The 18,812-nt window shown below is 34.1% G+C and overlaps 2 protein-coding genes across 3 annotated transcripts in view; both read right to left on the bottom strand.

Moving 5' to 3' along the window:
* LOC145899869 (uncharacterized) overlaps positions 1 to 18,812 on the bottom strand; it is a 194,946-nt gene that overhangs the window by 98,885 nt on the left and 77,249 nt on the right. The gene's annotated exons all lie outside the window — the stretch shown is intronic.
* On the bottom strand, positions 10,179 to 18,400 carry LOC145898438 (uncharacterized). 2 transcript variants are annotated; one of them, XM_082986882.1, is made up of 13 exons: positions 18,196 to 18,400; positions 17,258 to 17,385; positions 16,840 to 16,910; positions 16,273 to 16,400; positions 15,629 to 15,820; positions 15,104 to 15,243; positions 14,672 to 14,804; positions 13,219 to 13,494; positions 12,876 to 13,154; positions 11,773 to 11,877; positions 11,644 to 11,708; positions 11,000 to 11,177; positions 10,179 to 10,937 (listed from the first exon to the last, which is right to left on the bottom strand). In XM_082986882.1, the coding sequence occupies exons 1-13, from the start codon at positions 18,287 to 18,289 to the stop codon at positions 10,726 to 10,728; spliced, it is 2,001 nt and encodes a 666-aa protein (XP_082843008.1). In that variant the 5' UTR covers positions 18,290 to 18,400; the 3' UTR covers positions 10,179 to 10,725. The 2 variants fall into 2 exon arrangements, with proteins under 2 accessions (XP_082843008.1, XP_082843009.1); XM_082986883.1 differs by lacking the exon at positions 13,219 to 13,494.

Genomic DNA, 18,812 nt, shown 5'->3' with positions numbered 1-18,812 from the left:
CACAAACCTATGCCTGTACTGCTTTAAAAGCATTGTTTAGAGTTACATTTTAACTACCTTACATTTAAATTATATGCATATTGATGGTGTAATTCAGTGCTATATTATCAGGACCCTGTGAAGTGAATTTCAATTAAATATTAGGAAAAAATATGTTTAATATTAAAAGTCATGATTTTAATACTTGCACACGTCCATAGACAGTGAATTCAATTTTTAGTGCTTCACAGTTTTAAGAAACCATTTGTTGGGTATTAGCTCGAGGCAAATTAAACAACCAATTGATAAGATATTTTTAGAGAAAAAATAATCAAAAATGCATGCATTAATATATTTACAGGTAAAACTTCTGCAGTACTGGATTTCATTAAATTTACCTTTTAGGACCCTGTGCAGTGAGTTAAAATGAAAAAAAATGATCTCCTGTTCTTGGTATAATAATTATTTGAACATGTTCAAATATACAAAAAGAAATTACACACTGCAATAGTAAACAATAATTAAAATTCTACTCACAAGATATTTTTAATATTGCTGGTTGAGACCATCCCCTGTCAGGTCTGACCTTTGTGTAATTTGTAAGAGCTTGACATCGAATCATTTGCCCATTCATTTCACGAGTAAGTTGAAATTGGTATGTCCGGCCCTTAAACAGAATCCCATATTACAAATTTATAAAGTTAAACCTAAAAAACCACATGTTTCCCTTGCTATTCAGTGAGCCTTGTCAACAACACAAAAGCAACTCACATTAAAATAATTCTTTGGAAAATACGGTAAAATTAAGAAAATTAAACTAGAAATGTTTTTTTTTGTGTAATCAAAGTTGCTTGTTTGGCCACTATTCAAATGAATGTAATTTGAGTTTGCAAATTAATATATTTTATGTCAAGAATGAAGTGTGGCAAAAATTTTTTATTGCGGATTATTTTTTTGCTTAACAAATGGTACCTACAGTAATATTTTTCAATTTATAGAACTACAGAACTTTTTTGACTTCACATAGAACAATTTCTAAACTTACAAGGAGTATTGTTTGAGTTTTTTTCCCATTAACTTCAACAACATATTGATTCCCGGTAGGTATAACGCTCTGGTTATAAGTGCAACCAACTTCTATTGAACTACCAGCTTGTCCAGATACACTTCCAGTAAGGCTTGGAAATGGAGCTAAAATAAATCAGGTTACTTCGTCTTGACATATTTCTAGCTATGAAACACCATCGCCAATTGCATGTTAAACCAAACATATTTACTAAAACATTTACCATGCACAATTATGCCATTGTTTCAATGGTTTGTTCATTAACTCTTTAATGGAGGCCTTATAGCAGTAGCAACCAGTTTTCAAAGCATAAAATCATTTTACTTAACAAAACAATAAATTTTATGTTATATATAATGGTGAAGGTAATTGTACTTCTGTTGTTGTACATGGCAAAAAAATGTTGCAAACGATAACCAATACCCTTACAAAAATTGGAGCTCAAGAATTTACATTTAGCACAAAAGCAATTAAACAGTTATGTTAATGCTGTATAAAACAGTTGTATTTGTATTTTTGTCAGCTACACAACTGTATATTAAGTTACATCCTTACTTGATTTGTAAATTTGAACAAAGCAAAGTATTGTGCTTGTGCACATATAGCACTGTAAAAACAAAATATTTCTTGGTAATATAAAGCATGCATACTGCATTTTTATTATGATTATCACAGAATAAAAATCATGAGAATCCCCTCCCCCAAAAAAATATATATGTGTATAAACAGGTTTTTGCACAGTACCTGACCAACATTCCAATCCATCTGCACCAAACCATGTTGCATCATTTTGACAAATTGTGTCACTGATACCTGGAGTTGAGTTACTGTAAAACAACTCCTGTCCTGTTTGGCATTTAAATTGTGCTGTTGCACCATAAGTTCGATTATTTCCCACTATGCTTGGTCCAGCATTTGAAATCACACTGGAACAATCTAACAAACGCATATGGGGTAAAATATCTCTCTGGTCTATTTTACTTTAAGTAACACAATAATAATAATAACCTAGTATCTTACATTCAGCTGATAAAATAAATGTGTTGTTGTTTGCAGGTGAACATTGAAAGGATACATTATAGTTTGCTGGGCTGGATGTTAGAGCAGTTGCTAAATATGTTGAGGTGTAACTTCCATGATTGTTTGAGCATTGAACATTAGATGGGAGATTAGGCACACATCCAGTTGGCCCTACAAATATTACATCAAATGAATTGACGTTCCATCCACAAAATGAGGTTTCTTGTGGTATTGTTGTATTAAAGACTGGGGAAAAGTTCACAGCTACCCGTCCTTTGTTTGTTAGTCCATGGGATTCGAAGATTTGTTGTGCATCTGAAAAAGGAGCAAAATTACTAATCTGGACACAGACAAATAAAATATGTGTCTTAATGTAGTTTATTAGTGATTATATAACAGTAAGCCTCATATCTAGTAATCCCCTAACCTGTACACCATATTTCCATACAACCACCCAACTTTAACGAATATTTTTCGATGTACTTTTCTAATTTGATTTGGATGGATAACACCAAAATAACCCTAAACTCCAATTTATTAGCAGAATAATTTTGCAACCTTTAAGACAGATCAGCTGTGCTACAGTAAAGACAAATCTTGTCACAAAATAAAAATCTTATCACAAAATAAAAAATTTTAGCTACTTTGAAAAGCTACCCCTACAGTATCCTTGTGTTGTACAACATTTCCTGCTTCTTATTTTTAATAAATATCGATGTCATTTCTGCTACCTTAAAATGCAACAAACACTAATGTTTTATATTGAATTTAATCACACCCTAATATTAATTGATATACTGGAAACAGTGGCTTTTTGGATGCACATTCTAAATATATATTGACAGGCAAATAACATGTGTTGTTCTAAATAATTAAACCTGGTGTTATTTATTGTCATTGGTAAAATATAACTTACCATTCCACCAAATATTTAGCCACCAAATAAATACACCAGAATAAAAACATTGGTATCCATTAGTAAATAGTTTGCACAGTGTTTTTAATAGGTTACCAAGCACTTACCAATTTCACAATGCAAAAAAGCACAGATTACTATCAAAAATATTGCTAAATTTGAATCCATTCTTAGCTGTGTAAATAAATTTATGACACTGTAGTTGATCTTTTTACAAGTGCTGTAACAAAAACACAAAAATCCAAGACGTTGAATAAATATTTTATCAAATGCAATTCCAAGGCAATCTGAGCATCATATACCATCTGACTTCTTTTACTTAGTCTTAAATACTGCGCATGGTGTTGTGTACACTGAACACAACAATATTCAGTACATATGGTTAGCTACAATGTGAAAGGTGAAGCCATTGGCTGCTAAAAAACTAATTAGCGTTTTTTTTTAGTAGTAGTTAACACATGAATTTTTAATATTCTGTTGATATACAACTTGTTTTGTTATGTTTGTACTTGATGCATTCAACGGAGAGTTTACGTACGCATTCACGTGGCTCTAACGACCAAATGCATCCAGCACAAAACACAACAAAAAAGAACCCTATCTAAAGTGGAAAGTATAAATTAATTAATAACCAAATTCTTATCTGTGTTTATCACAAATTCTTCTTTGCCGCACTAAACTAAGTCACAGGTTAATTCTAATTAACAATAATGTACTTGTAGCCGCTAGATTTCAGTGAGCTTCTGTGCCTTTATTGGTGCCCTACCTCAGCGACATTTCTAAACGTGCATCCAATCTCTATTTGTAACTATAGACTTACAATTCTCTGAACATTTGACGTATTTACTCGATTGTAAGCAGCCCCCGATTGTAAGCTGCCCTTTAACGTGAATTTCATTGAAACTCAGAGGTGCAGACAAAATATAAGCGTGACATTAAATAATGCAAGCCGCCCTCGATTATAAGCAGTAGGTTAAAAAACTTTGTGTCGCGCTTACAATCAAGTAAATACGGTACCACAAGGTTGGTAACGTTATCCGGACTTTCCGACTTGACTCGGACAACTCAGTAGCGCCAAACAACGACCCTAAATGTTAGTACCATCGCGAATGTTGTGGACCGCATATCAGTATTTTTTTAAAATAGTTTCGCCCGCAGGGAATGCCCGTGCTGTTGTACTACTCCATCACTGAGAAACTGAGTTACGTCACAAGGCAACCGGTGATGCATTGGGATCAATTGTCGGGTTGAATGGGCAGGGAGTCACGTGCAGTGAACATGGCGATTTTTAACGTGTTTGTTGCAGTTTTAATGCATTTTTTGCTCTTCTCAGTCAGTAATTTGGTGCTGGGTGCTGTTAAAAAGTTAGTTGAAAAAGCATCAAAACGTTCAAGGGGATGTAGTTTCAAATTGAATCACAGCAGTATACCTTAATTTGTGCTTTTATGTTAGGCCCGCCTCTTGTCTACGCATTCAGGTCAAAATTAGTTGCAGGGTAGTTGCATAAAACGCCCCCTGGTCGGACAATATTTTAGCTAAATAGGCTGCAAAAAATACAAGTTGGTTTTGGGAGAAAATGAATCACAAAAACCATATCTAATTTGCAATTTAATGTTTGCCCCAACAATTTTCTACGCAATGGCAAAAAATTGGTCACGTAAGTTGCTTTGGTTGCCCCCTGGGACTGTTTTTGCTATCCTGCAGGACATAAGATCCTTTTTAGTAGGGATTAACGAGTTGGCACAGCCAATGTCAACGGGCTGTAGACGGCAAAGGTTGTGCTGTTGACATATTCCATGTAGGCTATGGTTTTCAATGATTTTGGCAAGCTTGTTTACCGACGTGCGTATAGCTAACCTAGCCTGGACTTGGTGCCATTTTGCCTTCTCCGGTTATACTTCACCCAATTTATTTTTTCCGTTCATACTTTTTCTTGGATTTGGAATTTTCAGTTCTGAGATACATAACTATAAATCGGCGTGACATTGTACATGATTAAAAGCGAAATTGACAACTGAAAGGGCTTTTAGTGTCACAAAAAACATATATTAGTTACGTTTCACTTGGTTTCACAATTATTCTTGTTAGTTTTTTAAAAACGAACTCTGCTAGTTTAGTTTAAAAATTGTGTTTAATGCACTTTTTTACGACGATTGACAACGCTTATTTAACACAAGTTTTCCCCGAAACCGCGTCGCAAAATTCAAGCAACAAAGACGTAGTTCGTGGCAATGCTCATCAATTCCTTCTTCACGGCCTTCGTGAAGAAAGGCGTCATCACCACGTAGTTACTACGCCTACTACGCACGTCAAGCAATGCAAAGGGCATGCCACGACGGTCGACTACATATGTAAAGTACTTTGATAACTGCGCGCGCAAGAATCAATTTAAGGAAAACACTTGTCCGGTGGGGAAGCTGTGTAAGGGATTCGGCTTGTCATAATTCGATACCTTTTCTTTTGTTTGAACTTGTAATTTCGAAAATGCTTTCAACTCTTTTACATTTACACCCGTGTATTGTGTCGCCTCCGCTAGTTATCTCGCTTGCGTTACGTCTTTTAACTTGCGCTACTTCTTCTAAGCCTCCTTTGTCGCGTAATTGCTGCAAGTATTTCTTTGTTTTTGCCTCGACCAAGATTTTCTTGGCAGAGTTGATGATGGTTCATGGTGATACAAACCATTCAGACCCTTCAGCGTGCTCGACACAAATCAAATCAAATCAAATCATGTTTATTTTGCGAGAAAAGCAACTACGCGACGAACAATATACAAGGAAATGAAATGGCACAGTAAAATTGCCCATCGAGTTACGGAATTCTGTATTAGTCGTTACGTAAGCCACATATACATATATCACTGACATTTCAGACATGTATACACAACACACATGCAGCAAGTGTAGACAAAAGCAGATTGTATGTCATATTTTCAGTGACTTGCAAACATGGAACTAATAGTAAATATTCGAGTTAGTCACGATAGCGCACCAAACTTCCAGGCCTCTACGAATCATGTTGATCGGTCCAGCAGGCTGCTAAGCTACCTTCGCTAATGAATAAAAGAGGATTTGACTCATCTGTTTCTTCTTCAAATATAGGCAACGTTGGAAACACATCTAAAGAATCAGATTCGGGAACAGTGTCATCGACTTCATCTGTATCCTTAAAGTCCTCGAAAACTGAGAAGTCGAGTTTTTTAAACGGTCGAAATCCGTTTGATGTCTTTCGCGATAGAAGAAAGCTGCTTCCCATATTCGGAACTAATGCCATCTAATGGCTGTACTTTTAAAATACTCACAAGGCAATCTGTGAGTTGGCCATAAATTAATTCAGAAGCAGAACAATCAAAGTCAGCGTTACGAATTCCAAGCATAACTAAACTAAATCGTCATAAAGATCTTGGGGCTGCTTTAAAGGCGTATGTTCAAACGTCCGACCGCGTCATTTGACTTCACATTATAACTCCAGGTATAAAAGCATTCACCCAAGTCATCAAAATCACCTGAAATGAAGTCAATAGATATGCGAAGTGAAACTCTACTGAGGTATAGCTTCAAGCTAACTGCTAAATCTGCCTAGCTATATACGTTAAATATATTTATGGAAGTTTGATTCCCCTATAGTCCCAACAGTGCAAACGTTGAGGACGGTACGTTACTGGGGATTCAACATATTTACGCAAAGGAGAAATATTGCGAAGGTGAACTTTGTAAGTTTTTCCCACTGGAAAAAATAGTTTAAATTGCAAAGATTAGTCGCGCCACCTGTTTTCTTGGTTTCCAGGGGTTTCAAACACAGGGATGAAGGATGCATATTTTTATCTATGAAATTAAATTTTGTCGGAGGGAAATGCCTACTTTGTATTCTGCCCTCTGTCACAACATAGGGAAGATGTAACAAAGCAACCAGTGATGCATGAGGGTTAATTTAATGATTGAGAGAGCAAATATTCATGTGCTGTTGCTGATGCGGATTTTAGCGTGTTCGAGTTTTAGTACATTTTGGGAATTTCGAATCAGGGCAATTTGAATCAAATCAGTTACTCGGCACTTGGTCAAACTATACAATGAATTTACAGATTTTTATGAATCGTTTAAAGGTGAGTTCGGGCACCTTTTTGGCTAAGGGAGCCATGGAAGCTACATATTTTTAATTGTATTTCTGTGAGATCCATAAGATATTTCTCAACACTTAATGCAATAAACGCGTGCATTTTAGGAAAAACCTCACAAAAACGGTAAATGTCTGAGATTACGCTTTAGTTACGCGCTACTGTTATGTGACTTCTATTGGATTGTTTTGGTTGTTTGCTGTTACGATAGGATTAATACGTTATGGAAAATTACGAAAAAAAATCATTCGTGACAATCTTGCTAAGAAATTCCAACTTAAAATATATCTGCGAGCCAGATGTCATCATCAAAAGAACCACATCTGGCTCGCCAGCTATGTGGTTCGATGAAAGATCCATTCCTCGTCTACACATTCTGTGCAAAGTTGGTTGCTAAAGAAGTGCCTTTTGGACCCCTGTTCTTCCAGGAGTTGCAACATTTTTTGAAAATTAGGTCCCTATATAAGTCACTGGACTCAGCAATTTTTACCGGCAAACAAGCAAAACAGCCGACAGGTCATTATTGCAGAGGACCTTAAAAACATAATTTCTAACTATACGTGTTTTTTTTATCTGTTCACTCGTAACAAACTAACCTATTTGTACAGTTGGTCGGCTGTTACGGTTTTTTTAGTATTCACTTTTTGAAAATGAATATTATATAACCGCTAGACGGCGATGAGAATGCTGCATTTATTGCAAGAGACCTCTTATACTGCCGTGCACACTTTTCTTGGATTTGGAATATTCGGTTCTGAGATACATAACCATAACACGGCGTGACGTAGTACATGATTTAAGGCGGTATATGGACAACTGAAAGAGCTTTTAGCATCACAACAAACCATATATTAGCTACGTTTCACTTGGTTTCACAACTATTCTTGTTTGTATTTAAAAAAACGAAGTTGTGTTTAGTGCAAATTTTTTCCAAAGTTCACGAAAATCTGTTTCATATGAAACCATCGTCAGATGCGAATTACCCTTTATCCACAATAAATGAAGGGTTATTCAACTTGAAACAATGTTTGGGTGGTAAAATTTTGCCGGATGTGTCCTGAATTTAGTGTTAAAATTCGCGTTTCTATAAATGGGAAAAAGTGCCGAGATATTCCAGATTTGGTCTAAAAATTTGTCTACGTGACAGACATAACTCTGTCGCAATTGTGCGGTGACAAATACGGTGAACCTGAATTCTAAATAAACCTCACCGAGAAAGTGAAAGTAGTCGATTGTTTAAACACCCATATCCACCCTGTACACGAACCATGCGTATTATAAGCATTTTACACAACCCATCATTCCTTATGCCTTAGCAAACAACACATAACCTTATGTATGACCATTTCCTAGTTTTCCTGTACATATCCTGTATATGTGACATTATTACGTCAAACAATTAATTAAAACCAATTAAACAAGCTTTGTGGCTTACAAATGGCGCAGTACATTATTTATTTAGGGCTAGCTTGTGAATTTCTTGCGCAGAAAACAATTTCACAACAAACTGGGATGGAAATGTGCGTACTAAATATTTATGTGACCACTGTGCAATATAATAAAGCCTGACGTCATCGCACTCCTTGAAACGCTTTGAGAGGCGTTGACATGTAATAGAAATGCTTCCTGGTTGACTGTAATGTCGAGGCATATCTTGGGTTCATCAGCGCGCATTGTAGAAACGACCCTATCCAGTGACAACCACGTATTAATCACAGCAATTAATTGCTGCGTTATACGATGATTCAAACTTAGCATAGTAATCAATGTCCTTGAATCACATGTAGGAATTTAATAAACGACAACTAAGTCGTTTTGATCTAATGATACACCCTGTTTTTTTGCAAACTAAAAAGTATTTGTGACACTGTGTTGTTTCTTATGCCAAAAGTGAAGCCATTCATTGCATAATCCGGTCAGACAAAATGCATCACGGTGCGTATTAAAAAACTATGTTTGTGCAATCTCCAAATGTTCAGCTCCGTTATAAACTTATTACATTGGTAACTCTTGAGCAAAGAAGGTGGTTCATAGCCAGGAGAACAAAACACACAATGCGCATATTTGCTTTCCTGCCAACACGGAAGTGCTATAAAGGAAAGAAGTCCTTGTCTGTAAACCACCTTTTGCGTATTTGTCACCAAGTATGTTGTTTTGACTTAAGAACGCTACTTAATACTAATCACATTAGTTTAATCACAAACGTAAGCGGCACAGTGAATGTAGCAATAGATTAAATCGCCTTAAATCGTGGAAAATTACAACAGTGTACACAAAAATACAATACACTATTTCGAGAAGTTAAAGCCAAAGCTGTCAAACCAAACAAGTTATGACGTGTAAGAGGCAGATAAAACGGAATTTTTATAAAATAATGTATAGGTTAGAAAATCGTCCAAAAGTCTTTTAAGTATGGGAAAGAACGAAAATGAAACGACTGCACAAACATTAAAACTCTACACACGTTCGTTATATCACGTTGCGTAATCTATAGAAATTTCGGCGTCAGTGTAGCAAACAGTCTACATTTTGACACTGCATTTGATTCAATATTTGGACAATAACCTTGAGTGAGTACAAATACTTAAGAGTGTTATGAAAATTTGTATTGTGTATCGACCTTTGTGTAGATATTTTGGGTGATTGGTTTTGGGAAAACTGTTTCTAATAAATCGTCAGGAGAAACTAGGCAAGTTAAGTTGGTAAGGATTATCAGACACCCTTGTTGGTGCGGACTTCAACGCCAAACTAGGGATATTGTACACATACGGCGTCACACGTCATTCTTCCATACAACGTTTTAAGGATCTAAACGGGACAGAGAAATCTAAATATAAAAAATTTGCTACAAAGAAAGAATATTTTTCGATATAGCTATAATTTTCAGTTGTAAATCCGTCGATAGCTGTTTAAATTTCTAAATTGTTGGTCATTTATCTGAAAACAGTTTTCCTCTTAACAAGGAAGTGTTCCTGGTTTCAAAACTTCTTTGTAATGAATCACTTAATTACCGCCCATTCTCCTATTGCTTACTATAGGTTGGCGATAGAAAAATCCTTGTAATAGAAACTCTACGCAACGAAGATCACATTCATTTAATTACAGTATTAAAAACACACAGTGATTGACAATAAATGAACTCATTATAAACTGTCAGAGTAAAAAACATGAACAGAAAACAAACCAATCAGTGATTATTTCAAACGAGAATCAACATAAAGGCTGGCCACGGTTTTCTTACAACATTGTAAGTTTACACAAGGAAGTTAATAATCTTGAAAACAAAAGGAGAGTGTTTTCTTCCCTGAGGTAAAACTCTTACCCTAGCAGTATAAGGAAGAGAATGGTTTTACTTGGACTAATTGGGAATTTCCAATCTACGACCATTCAAAAATTTTCGAATCAGCTTTAAAATCAATCAGAATCGAAAAGATGCTAAAGTTTATCACTCAAAAAATGGATGATCACATATAATACACAACACTTTTACAAAAACAGTGCACTGTAGTAAATTGCACAAACCCTTTTAGCAGAGAAGTTAAACACGAAATTTAAGTTTCAATCAAATCAAACCAAACATAATTCTAAAATGTAGTAGTGGTCAGTACATTCCAATTTTCTCTCAAATCTATATTAAAGTGTTTCTTCACTGGGACCAAATGTTTCATATGCTGATGCACTTTGGTTTCCAGTTGTGTTTTGATAAGTTGCCACATTCTGATACTCAGGTGTGTTTTCATATGTGGGTGTATTAGGTTGTGGAGGTGTGTTTACATACACATGTGTGTCTAAATAAGCAGGTGCTTCCTGCAAAACCTTTGCAGGTGTTCCTTTCATTTTGTTACCTGCAAGTAAACAATATAATATGAAACAAAACTTTAATAACCCAACATCATGAAACACATACTTTCTGATCTTTTGAAACAAAATACTGCAAATATGATTGCAAGAATCACAACAAAGGCTGCTACAGATATTCCAATAATCATTCCCAATTGGCTGGTAGTGATTGCAGATACAGTTATTGTAATCGAGCTTGTTCCAATTAAATTTGTAACTTCCAAAGTGTAGGTTCCTGCAGGCTCCTTCAGCATAAAACCAACAAACAGTAATTGCAACAGCCACTGTTTTATACAACTTGTTTTAGATAAATTAAGTTTTGTAATCCCTTAAAAAAAGAAACGCGAACAGTACCTAAATTTGTTGCAATGAAAATATATACTTTAGGCCAAAAACTAGTTTTAAATCTGGTTTGTCATAGAGAAAAAAATTGAAGTCAAGTGGATTTAAATGTGAATCTAATACGCCGGGAAATCTTAATGCAGGATGTGTTCATAGTTACCATGCAATTAAATAACAAACCATATGCCCAGATTTCCTTCAGCGACACAAATGCTGATTCCAATTAAATTTTTAGACATCATTTGAGCAGTCATAACCTAACATTTAACTTAAGCAAGAAATTTGATTTCTTAATTGTGCACTCAAATTTTAAGTGTTTGGATATTACTTTTTCATAATAACTTTCATTTCATAAGCAATAAAACTTACATTAATTTGATATGTGTACCCCTGCTGATTATTTGACATCCATGTAAGATTTTTATTACCGCCTCCTAAAACAAATAATTTCATAAAACAACTTGTTTAAATACTGACATGCATTCAAGCATTACAAACCTGGTGATATTAAAACAGAAACATAAGGTTGAGGATTTAAATACACGATGATATTACATGGTTGGTTTGGCTGGCAGTTCACATTGCCGACAGTATATGGTTGGTCTATAAAAATTAATTAACATGTGAAGCCAACATTAGCACAATTAAAAATATATACATGTATGATGTATTGTTTAAAATAGTACAAAACAATTTTAAAATGACACATTATTTCAAAAATTGTTTAAATAAGGTTGTTCTAATTGCTCAATCATTCATTGGCTTTAATATACTTTAATAAAAATTGTTTATTGGAATAAATTTTGCAACTTACACCAAAAAGAGTTTCTAGGTTTTCTAATGATAATATTAGTATTGAAATTTTTGCAATATTTCCACACATATTCGGTTGTGTCATTTCTGGTTTTCAAGTTTTTGCAAATAAAAATAATCACAAAGCAAAAATCATCTTAATAGATAATTAGTTCAATGCGATAGAACTTTTCGAAATTTCGAAATGTACACAAAAATTGTGATACACAAGGTTGAAACATTTCCCTTACTGGTAATTACATTATGTTAGTAAGCCAAAATCCAAGTAATTCCTACACTGGGGTGTGTGAAAGGTGGTAAATATAAAGGGCATCTAAAAGAGAAACACAATAAAATAGTATCTTTACAAAATAACTTCACTATATTTGAATGTGGAGTTTTAAGATTGGAGTTAGTCTTAATTTAGGAATAGAATTTCTGCTGCCAATAGAAACCCCTTCACTGAACACCAAGTCATTATCAGGGTTATAACAGGTAGCAAGATATATAATACAAACAAAATTAATCATAAATAAATCGTTCAAACTACACCAGATACCATACAAAATCAATAAATAAGGTAATTGAATGATGAACTTAAAGGTAAAGTTAATCTTAAACAAAACAAATTTGAATCAATTAAGTTTTCTACTGAATGCTACATTGTGCAACAGCTTCTAAAACAAATTATTTACACAACATGTCAAATAACACTCTGTTTTTAAAAGAAATATTGAAACATGCTGATCTGAAAAGAACAAAGTATTTCAATTATCACCGCATGTCAAATTTCTATGTTGCAAACTTACACTGAACATCAATGTTAATCCTTGTTTGAAAACTCCCAAACACATCAGAAGACTTGCATACATATGTACCAGTGTCATATGGTGTAACATTTTTTGGCAAAATGCTATCATTATTAACATCTATCTCAACATCAATCCCATCTTTTGTCCATTTAAAGATTGTACCAAGATAACTTTGGTAGTCAACATTACATTTAAAATTAACAGCATTGCTTTCATTGAGAAGCTTTGTTGTATTGTCATCAACTGTTTCACCATTAATTGTTATCTTTGGTTGCCCTGAATAACAATGTTTAAAAGAAAGAAATGTCTAAATTCAAAAACAAACTTTAAATTAACTTACTAAATGTTGGAACTGAAACAATTGAAATGGTTGTACTGTTAGAATTACCAATACCATTATTGGCTTGACAAGTTGCATTTGTTGAATTACTAAATTTTCTGCTTATGTTGCATTCATTGCTTTCATTCAAGTTATCATATGACCAAACACATTGAGATTGGGGGTTTGAATCCACAGAGCAATTTAAGCTTATACTGGTGTTTTGCAGAATAATATATTGGTTTTCAGTTTGTTGAAATAACCCCTGTATAGTAATGTTGGGAATTGATGGTGGATCTGAATACAACAAACAAAAAACAATCAACAAAATTCTGTAAAATATGTGCTAGTAACCCTTCATCTCAAAATGCATTTAATTGAAATTTGAAAGTTTGGAATTTAAACTTCATTTTTGCATAAGAGAACTTTTCAATTGAAAGCTGCAGACAGGGTGTATACATGCACTGTTTCAACGTGTGAGGTTCTCATCAGTGCAGTTGTTGACTGTGACACTGTGCTAGTTTTCAATTATTATTGTTGAAACGGTGCGTGTACACCCTGTCTGCAGCTCCTAATTATTATGACTTTTATGCAGATATATTGAATTGGGTTTCAGCTTTTAGCACTTCGGTTACCAAACAGTTTCATTTGGCCATAGTGCGCCCCACAGTGGTTCGTCTCTTTTGTTCGGTACCTAGTATAGGGTACCCTGCAGATGGATGTTGACCGAAAGGTACCACAAAGTGGAGACTAGTGTGCCTGCTAGTGTGAAAGTCAGCACAATGCCACAGTCAACATCTGCACTGATGAGACCTTACAGGTCGAAACACTACATGTACTCCCTGTCTGCAGCTCTCAATCATTATGGCTTTTTTTGCGCATACATAGAACTTGGTAACTTATACTGGCATTAACATCAATACACATCAAACGTAAAATTTGTATTTTTTAACAAAGACACTAATTTATGTTCAATTCAGCTTTTAAGTATATAAAACCACACTTTACGGTCCACTTTGACCGACATGAAAAATCAGACTAAACATTACTTGTTAAAGGCATATCCGTTTTTCACAAGAGTTCCTGACTGACTGATCACATCACAAAAATATTTATGGAACTCAAGTTCACTAAAAACAAAAGCACTTGGCCAGGTTTGGGTATTTCAAATATGCCATTTTTTTGTTTTGTGATGTGGTCACTTGGTCAGGATGTGTTGTGAAAGAGGGATAAGGGAAACATTTTGTTTTACTAAAGGAGGTATATTGGTATTTCAATGAAAATAAGCTATGGTGGTGGGAACTGCCCAAGGCCTACACAGTGGACCTTAGAGGTTTAGCCATCCCCGTGGCAGCATTTGCTCCCTGGTTATTCAATATTTTGGTCAAAACAGCAACAAAAAATGGAACTGGATTTTGTATTGACAATTCTAAAAAACAAATAACCTGTGCAATATTAAGATAACAAAACTTACAGTATACTATAAGTTGATGGTCAGAAGAATTTCCTGAAATATTTTTCAACTTTGTGTAGTTTGAGGTGACCTGACAATGAACCATTTGATTGTTCATTTCTCTTTTCAGTAGAAAACGGAAGTCTTGCAAATCCTGCAAATATAAACTTACATGGATCTAAATTTTAAAAGATTTGTCACTGCCATGTATCATATTATAAATTCAGTAGCATAACCACATATACTTACCTTTTTAGCTGCAAGCAAATCACTATTTATCAAAAGACTTTGTTGACCTTCCACATGCTGTTTAGGGGTACATTTTACACAGAAAGTTTACCAGAGCTACTGATTGTGTTTTGTCATTTATTGGCCAAGAACAGAGTAATTTTTATAGCACATTTATGGTATTAGCAATGGTAATAGTTTTTTCCAGGTAATTAACTAACAAACCTGTTGTATATAAACAACATTTCCAATATAGATGGAGTAGCTTGTAACAGGCGGAAACACATGTGATGCGACACAACACTTTATTACCACCACAGTTTTTTCTACACCAGTAAAGTTTCCAGAAAGCTGTGGTGTTGGATCTAGTAAAAATATATAGCGCATCGTATTACATCAGAATTTATGGCCAAGACAATATTTTACATGAAATCTGTGATCGTTTGCAATCATTGACATGTTCAACTACTATTGATTTACAAAAACTTACCATTGGCAACGAAATTATACCAACATAATTACCACTAGCAATACACTTCATTTGAAGTAATAGTTTTTTTGAAGTATTTTTAACAACACTAGTACAAGAATTTTTGTCAAAAAAAAATTTATATAATTATCTAACAATTTCCATGCCATAACTAATTTAGTGCATTGGACATCTGCAGTTCATCACCATAATCATAAAATATTTGTATTTATCACAAACTTTATTTTTGTATTTAGCTAAACTAAATTTAGCAAGTTTACCTGACCAACATTCTAATCCATCAGCTCCAAACCATGTTGCATCATTTTGACAAGTTGTATTTACAATACCAGGAGTTGAGTTACAGTAAAACAACTCTTGACCTGCTGGGCATTTGAACTGACCTGGTGACTTATAATTAAGTTTAAGTGCTTCGATAAATGGTCTGGAAGGTAAAGTGTCATTCAGACAATCTAAACATATAAAAAATGTTAAGCCTAATATAATGTTAAATTTAAGTACCTAAAACAGCCTAAGGTGGTTCTTATTGCTTAGCTAGTTTTGTAAATAAATGACTAACCATGTTGTTCTACAAATTTTATATTTTTCTCTTAAAAATCCTTAAAAAAAAACTACAAAGATAAATGGTGGCACTTAGGTCCAGCATAAAGTAAATGCAAGTCATTTCAGTAACCACTGTTCAAATAATTTCAAAGCATAAAACACTATTCCCAATAATATATATACTGTTTTAAATGTAATTTAATAATGGTTGTGTTACAATGAAAATTGTGTTACCAGGATAAAGACTTTCATTCAAAGGTAGTTTAAAGAAATATTGATAACAACTGAAGCAGGTTTCTTGTTGTAAATAGGTAAAGTAAAATTCGATATTGTTATTAACATTAGACTTTTGTATTTTTACCTTGTACTGAAAAATCAGCCATCTTAATCAATGAACTTGTTCCAATACTCCAAGTGGCAGTGGAATAATTGGACAGCACATTAAAAAAGATGAAAACTACGTTTGTAACTCCTGATGTGTTGGTACAACTGAAACACATAAAAAATATTTCTGCATTAAATGAGTAACATTTTATGATTTCTGTGTTTTAGATGTCCAAAATCTTCCATTTTATATATTTTTGTTTGTTATCTGACATTAATTAGCCAACAGCTGATGGGAGACCAAAGTGTTTGTATATATTAACAGCAACAATAAATTTTAAGAATGTGTCATATTATTGGGAATATTCCAAAAATAAGTTAAAATCAAATATTAACATTTCTAAATACAACAAACCATACTTTTCAAATTGCACCTTAAAACCATAAATAAAGTAAAACTGTAGGTGGGCAGGCTAGATGCACTGAAAATGGTAGGATTTTGACATATGCTGTATGATAGGCAAAACAAATCTATACAAAAAAATGTTTACTCAAAACCAATGTTTTTAAAAAGAAGCAAGGCACTACTGCTACAATGCAATACCTTATATTCCCATGAAAATTGTTTAGCACTGAACATTGCAGATTATTCTGAAATTGAACTGATGCTACACCCTAAAAACATAAAATGTTTTTGTTATTATTGTGCTAGAGTAGCATTAAAAACCTTTACAAATATAAACGTCATCTATCTGCCAAATTGTAAAGATGGGCACAACTGTAACTTTTAACTGGTAAGTTTCTGAGGCTTAATTGTTTGAACAAGAGCATAAAATGCCCATAGTTGTAAATACACAACCACTTAATTGTGTTTCTAGCAAACCAAAAATGTGATTAATTGAAAGTAAAAATAAGTAATATGCAACTCTACCAGCTTGGTGATATTGTGTTTAGAAAAGCTGCAAATACAAACCAAACTTTAAAAACTACCTTTTTAACTTGGGAAAAAGTGCCATACTCACATTACTGATGTTTTGATTATTCAGGTATAAGAAGGCAAAGGAGGAACCAGAAAATGTGGAAAAAAGTGTAACATCTGCATTGGTTGCTTGATTGGGTACAGGAAAAAGTGTAACATTGGAAACGATTTCTGTCAAAAAGTGATTTTTAAACTGGAAAGTTGATACACAAACATTTTGTTTTGATATTAATGATCTTAAACACTGGCGTAGAATACGGGGGTGCAGGGATGCCGCGCACCCCCGACCTTTACTAAATTTAACCACACAATCGCATTGCGTCCTTTCGGCAACGGCAGCAAAGATGAAGACGCATTACTTTTCTGATCACACTCGTATTTTCGTCCAAAAACGTTGCTAGCATATTTGTATATGACAACGCTATAATTTGTATATTATGGCGTGCAAACGACCTTCTGACGTCAGTATTTTTTTTTCGCCTTTGATCTTAAACATAAACTGTAGCAACACAAATTGACTTCGACTTGTTTGGTGTAACGCACAGTGATGAATAACAGAACAACAAAATATCAGCACATCATATCTAGTAAAACAAAGCACATCCACAATGCAATAACACTTGTTACCAATAAAGAAATATATATGGATTAGCATACGGGGTTCGAATTAGAAGTACTGTGACAACACAAGAAAACATTCAACGAATATATACAAAAAATCCAAATTAAGCAGCATCGCTAGCATGCAGTAAATTATTCCAGTAATTAAATTTAGGGTAAAAAACGTTTTTGCGAATTTAGGTTCAAACATTTTAACTAATTTGTACCCTGGCATAGGCTATATGATATCTATTATCTAAGTGTTTAGCAACCACTAATAATTACCTCCTCATAATTTAGCAATATATATTTCACCATTCACTACAAAACTAGCATTAAATAAATGAACTAAACAACAGAAACAGGATCCATGAGACTTACCAGCAGAGGTGAAGCCAATTGCAAGATATAAAATCACAATCAAGGTTTTAAATGAATTTGTTTCAAAAATGCTATACAAGCCAGTTCGACACATTGCATAAACACAACTTCAAAGATTGTTTTATTATCCTAAGAGACGACCAATGAGACGATTGTCGACAAAACTTTTTTTCGAGTCAACAAAACGTCAACGCACACTCTGCCCTCTGTCGTTACTAGTGGAAATGCGAAATATTTTTTTGTTTCAACGAAATATTTTTCACGCACGAGTGAACACAACTTCTGGGGATTTATCAAAAACAAAACACATGTACATACACAAATTAGAACACAATGACAATCAATAAACATCAAATGTAACTTTAACATCCCTATGCTATTGACTCTGACGTTCATACAAGATATAATTTAAGGCAAGAAAACTTGTAAGTTTGATGCGATCATATATCAAGCAGATAGTGGTGTAGTCGCGTGATATAGGCGAACATTTGAAACCTTTCCGGTCCATAGGATTTTTTATAATTTTGCACAGGGCTTGCCTGGAGCCTGCTGATGAACGTGGTATAAGTAAAAATACCAACTCATTTCAAATTTTCCAGCGAAATGAACTTAACTGC

This window comes from Ascidia mentula, chromosome 4, assembly GCF_947561715.1.
Source record: "Ascidia mentula chromosome 4, kaAscMent1.1, whole genome shotgun sequence".
NCBI classification, from domain to species: Eukaryota; Metazoa; Chordata; class Ascidiacea; order Phlebobranchia; family Ascidiidae; genus Ascidia; species Ascidia mentula.
The sequence above is the reverse complement of the archived record's forward strand: the minus strand, read 5'-3'. Positions and strand labels throughout refer to the sequence as shown.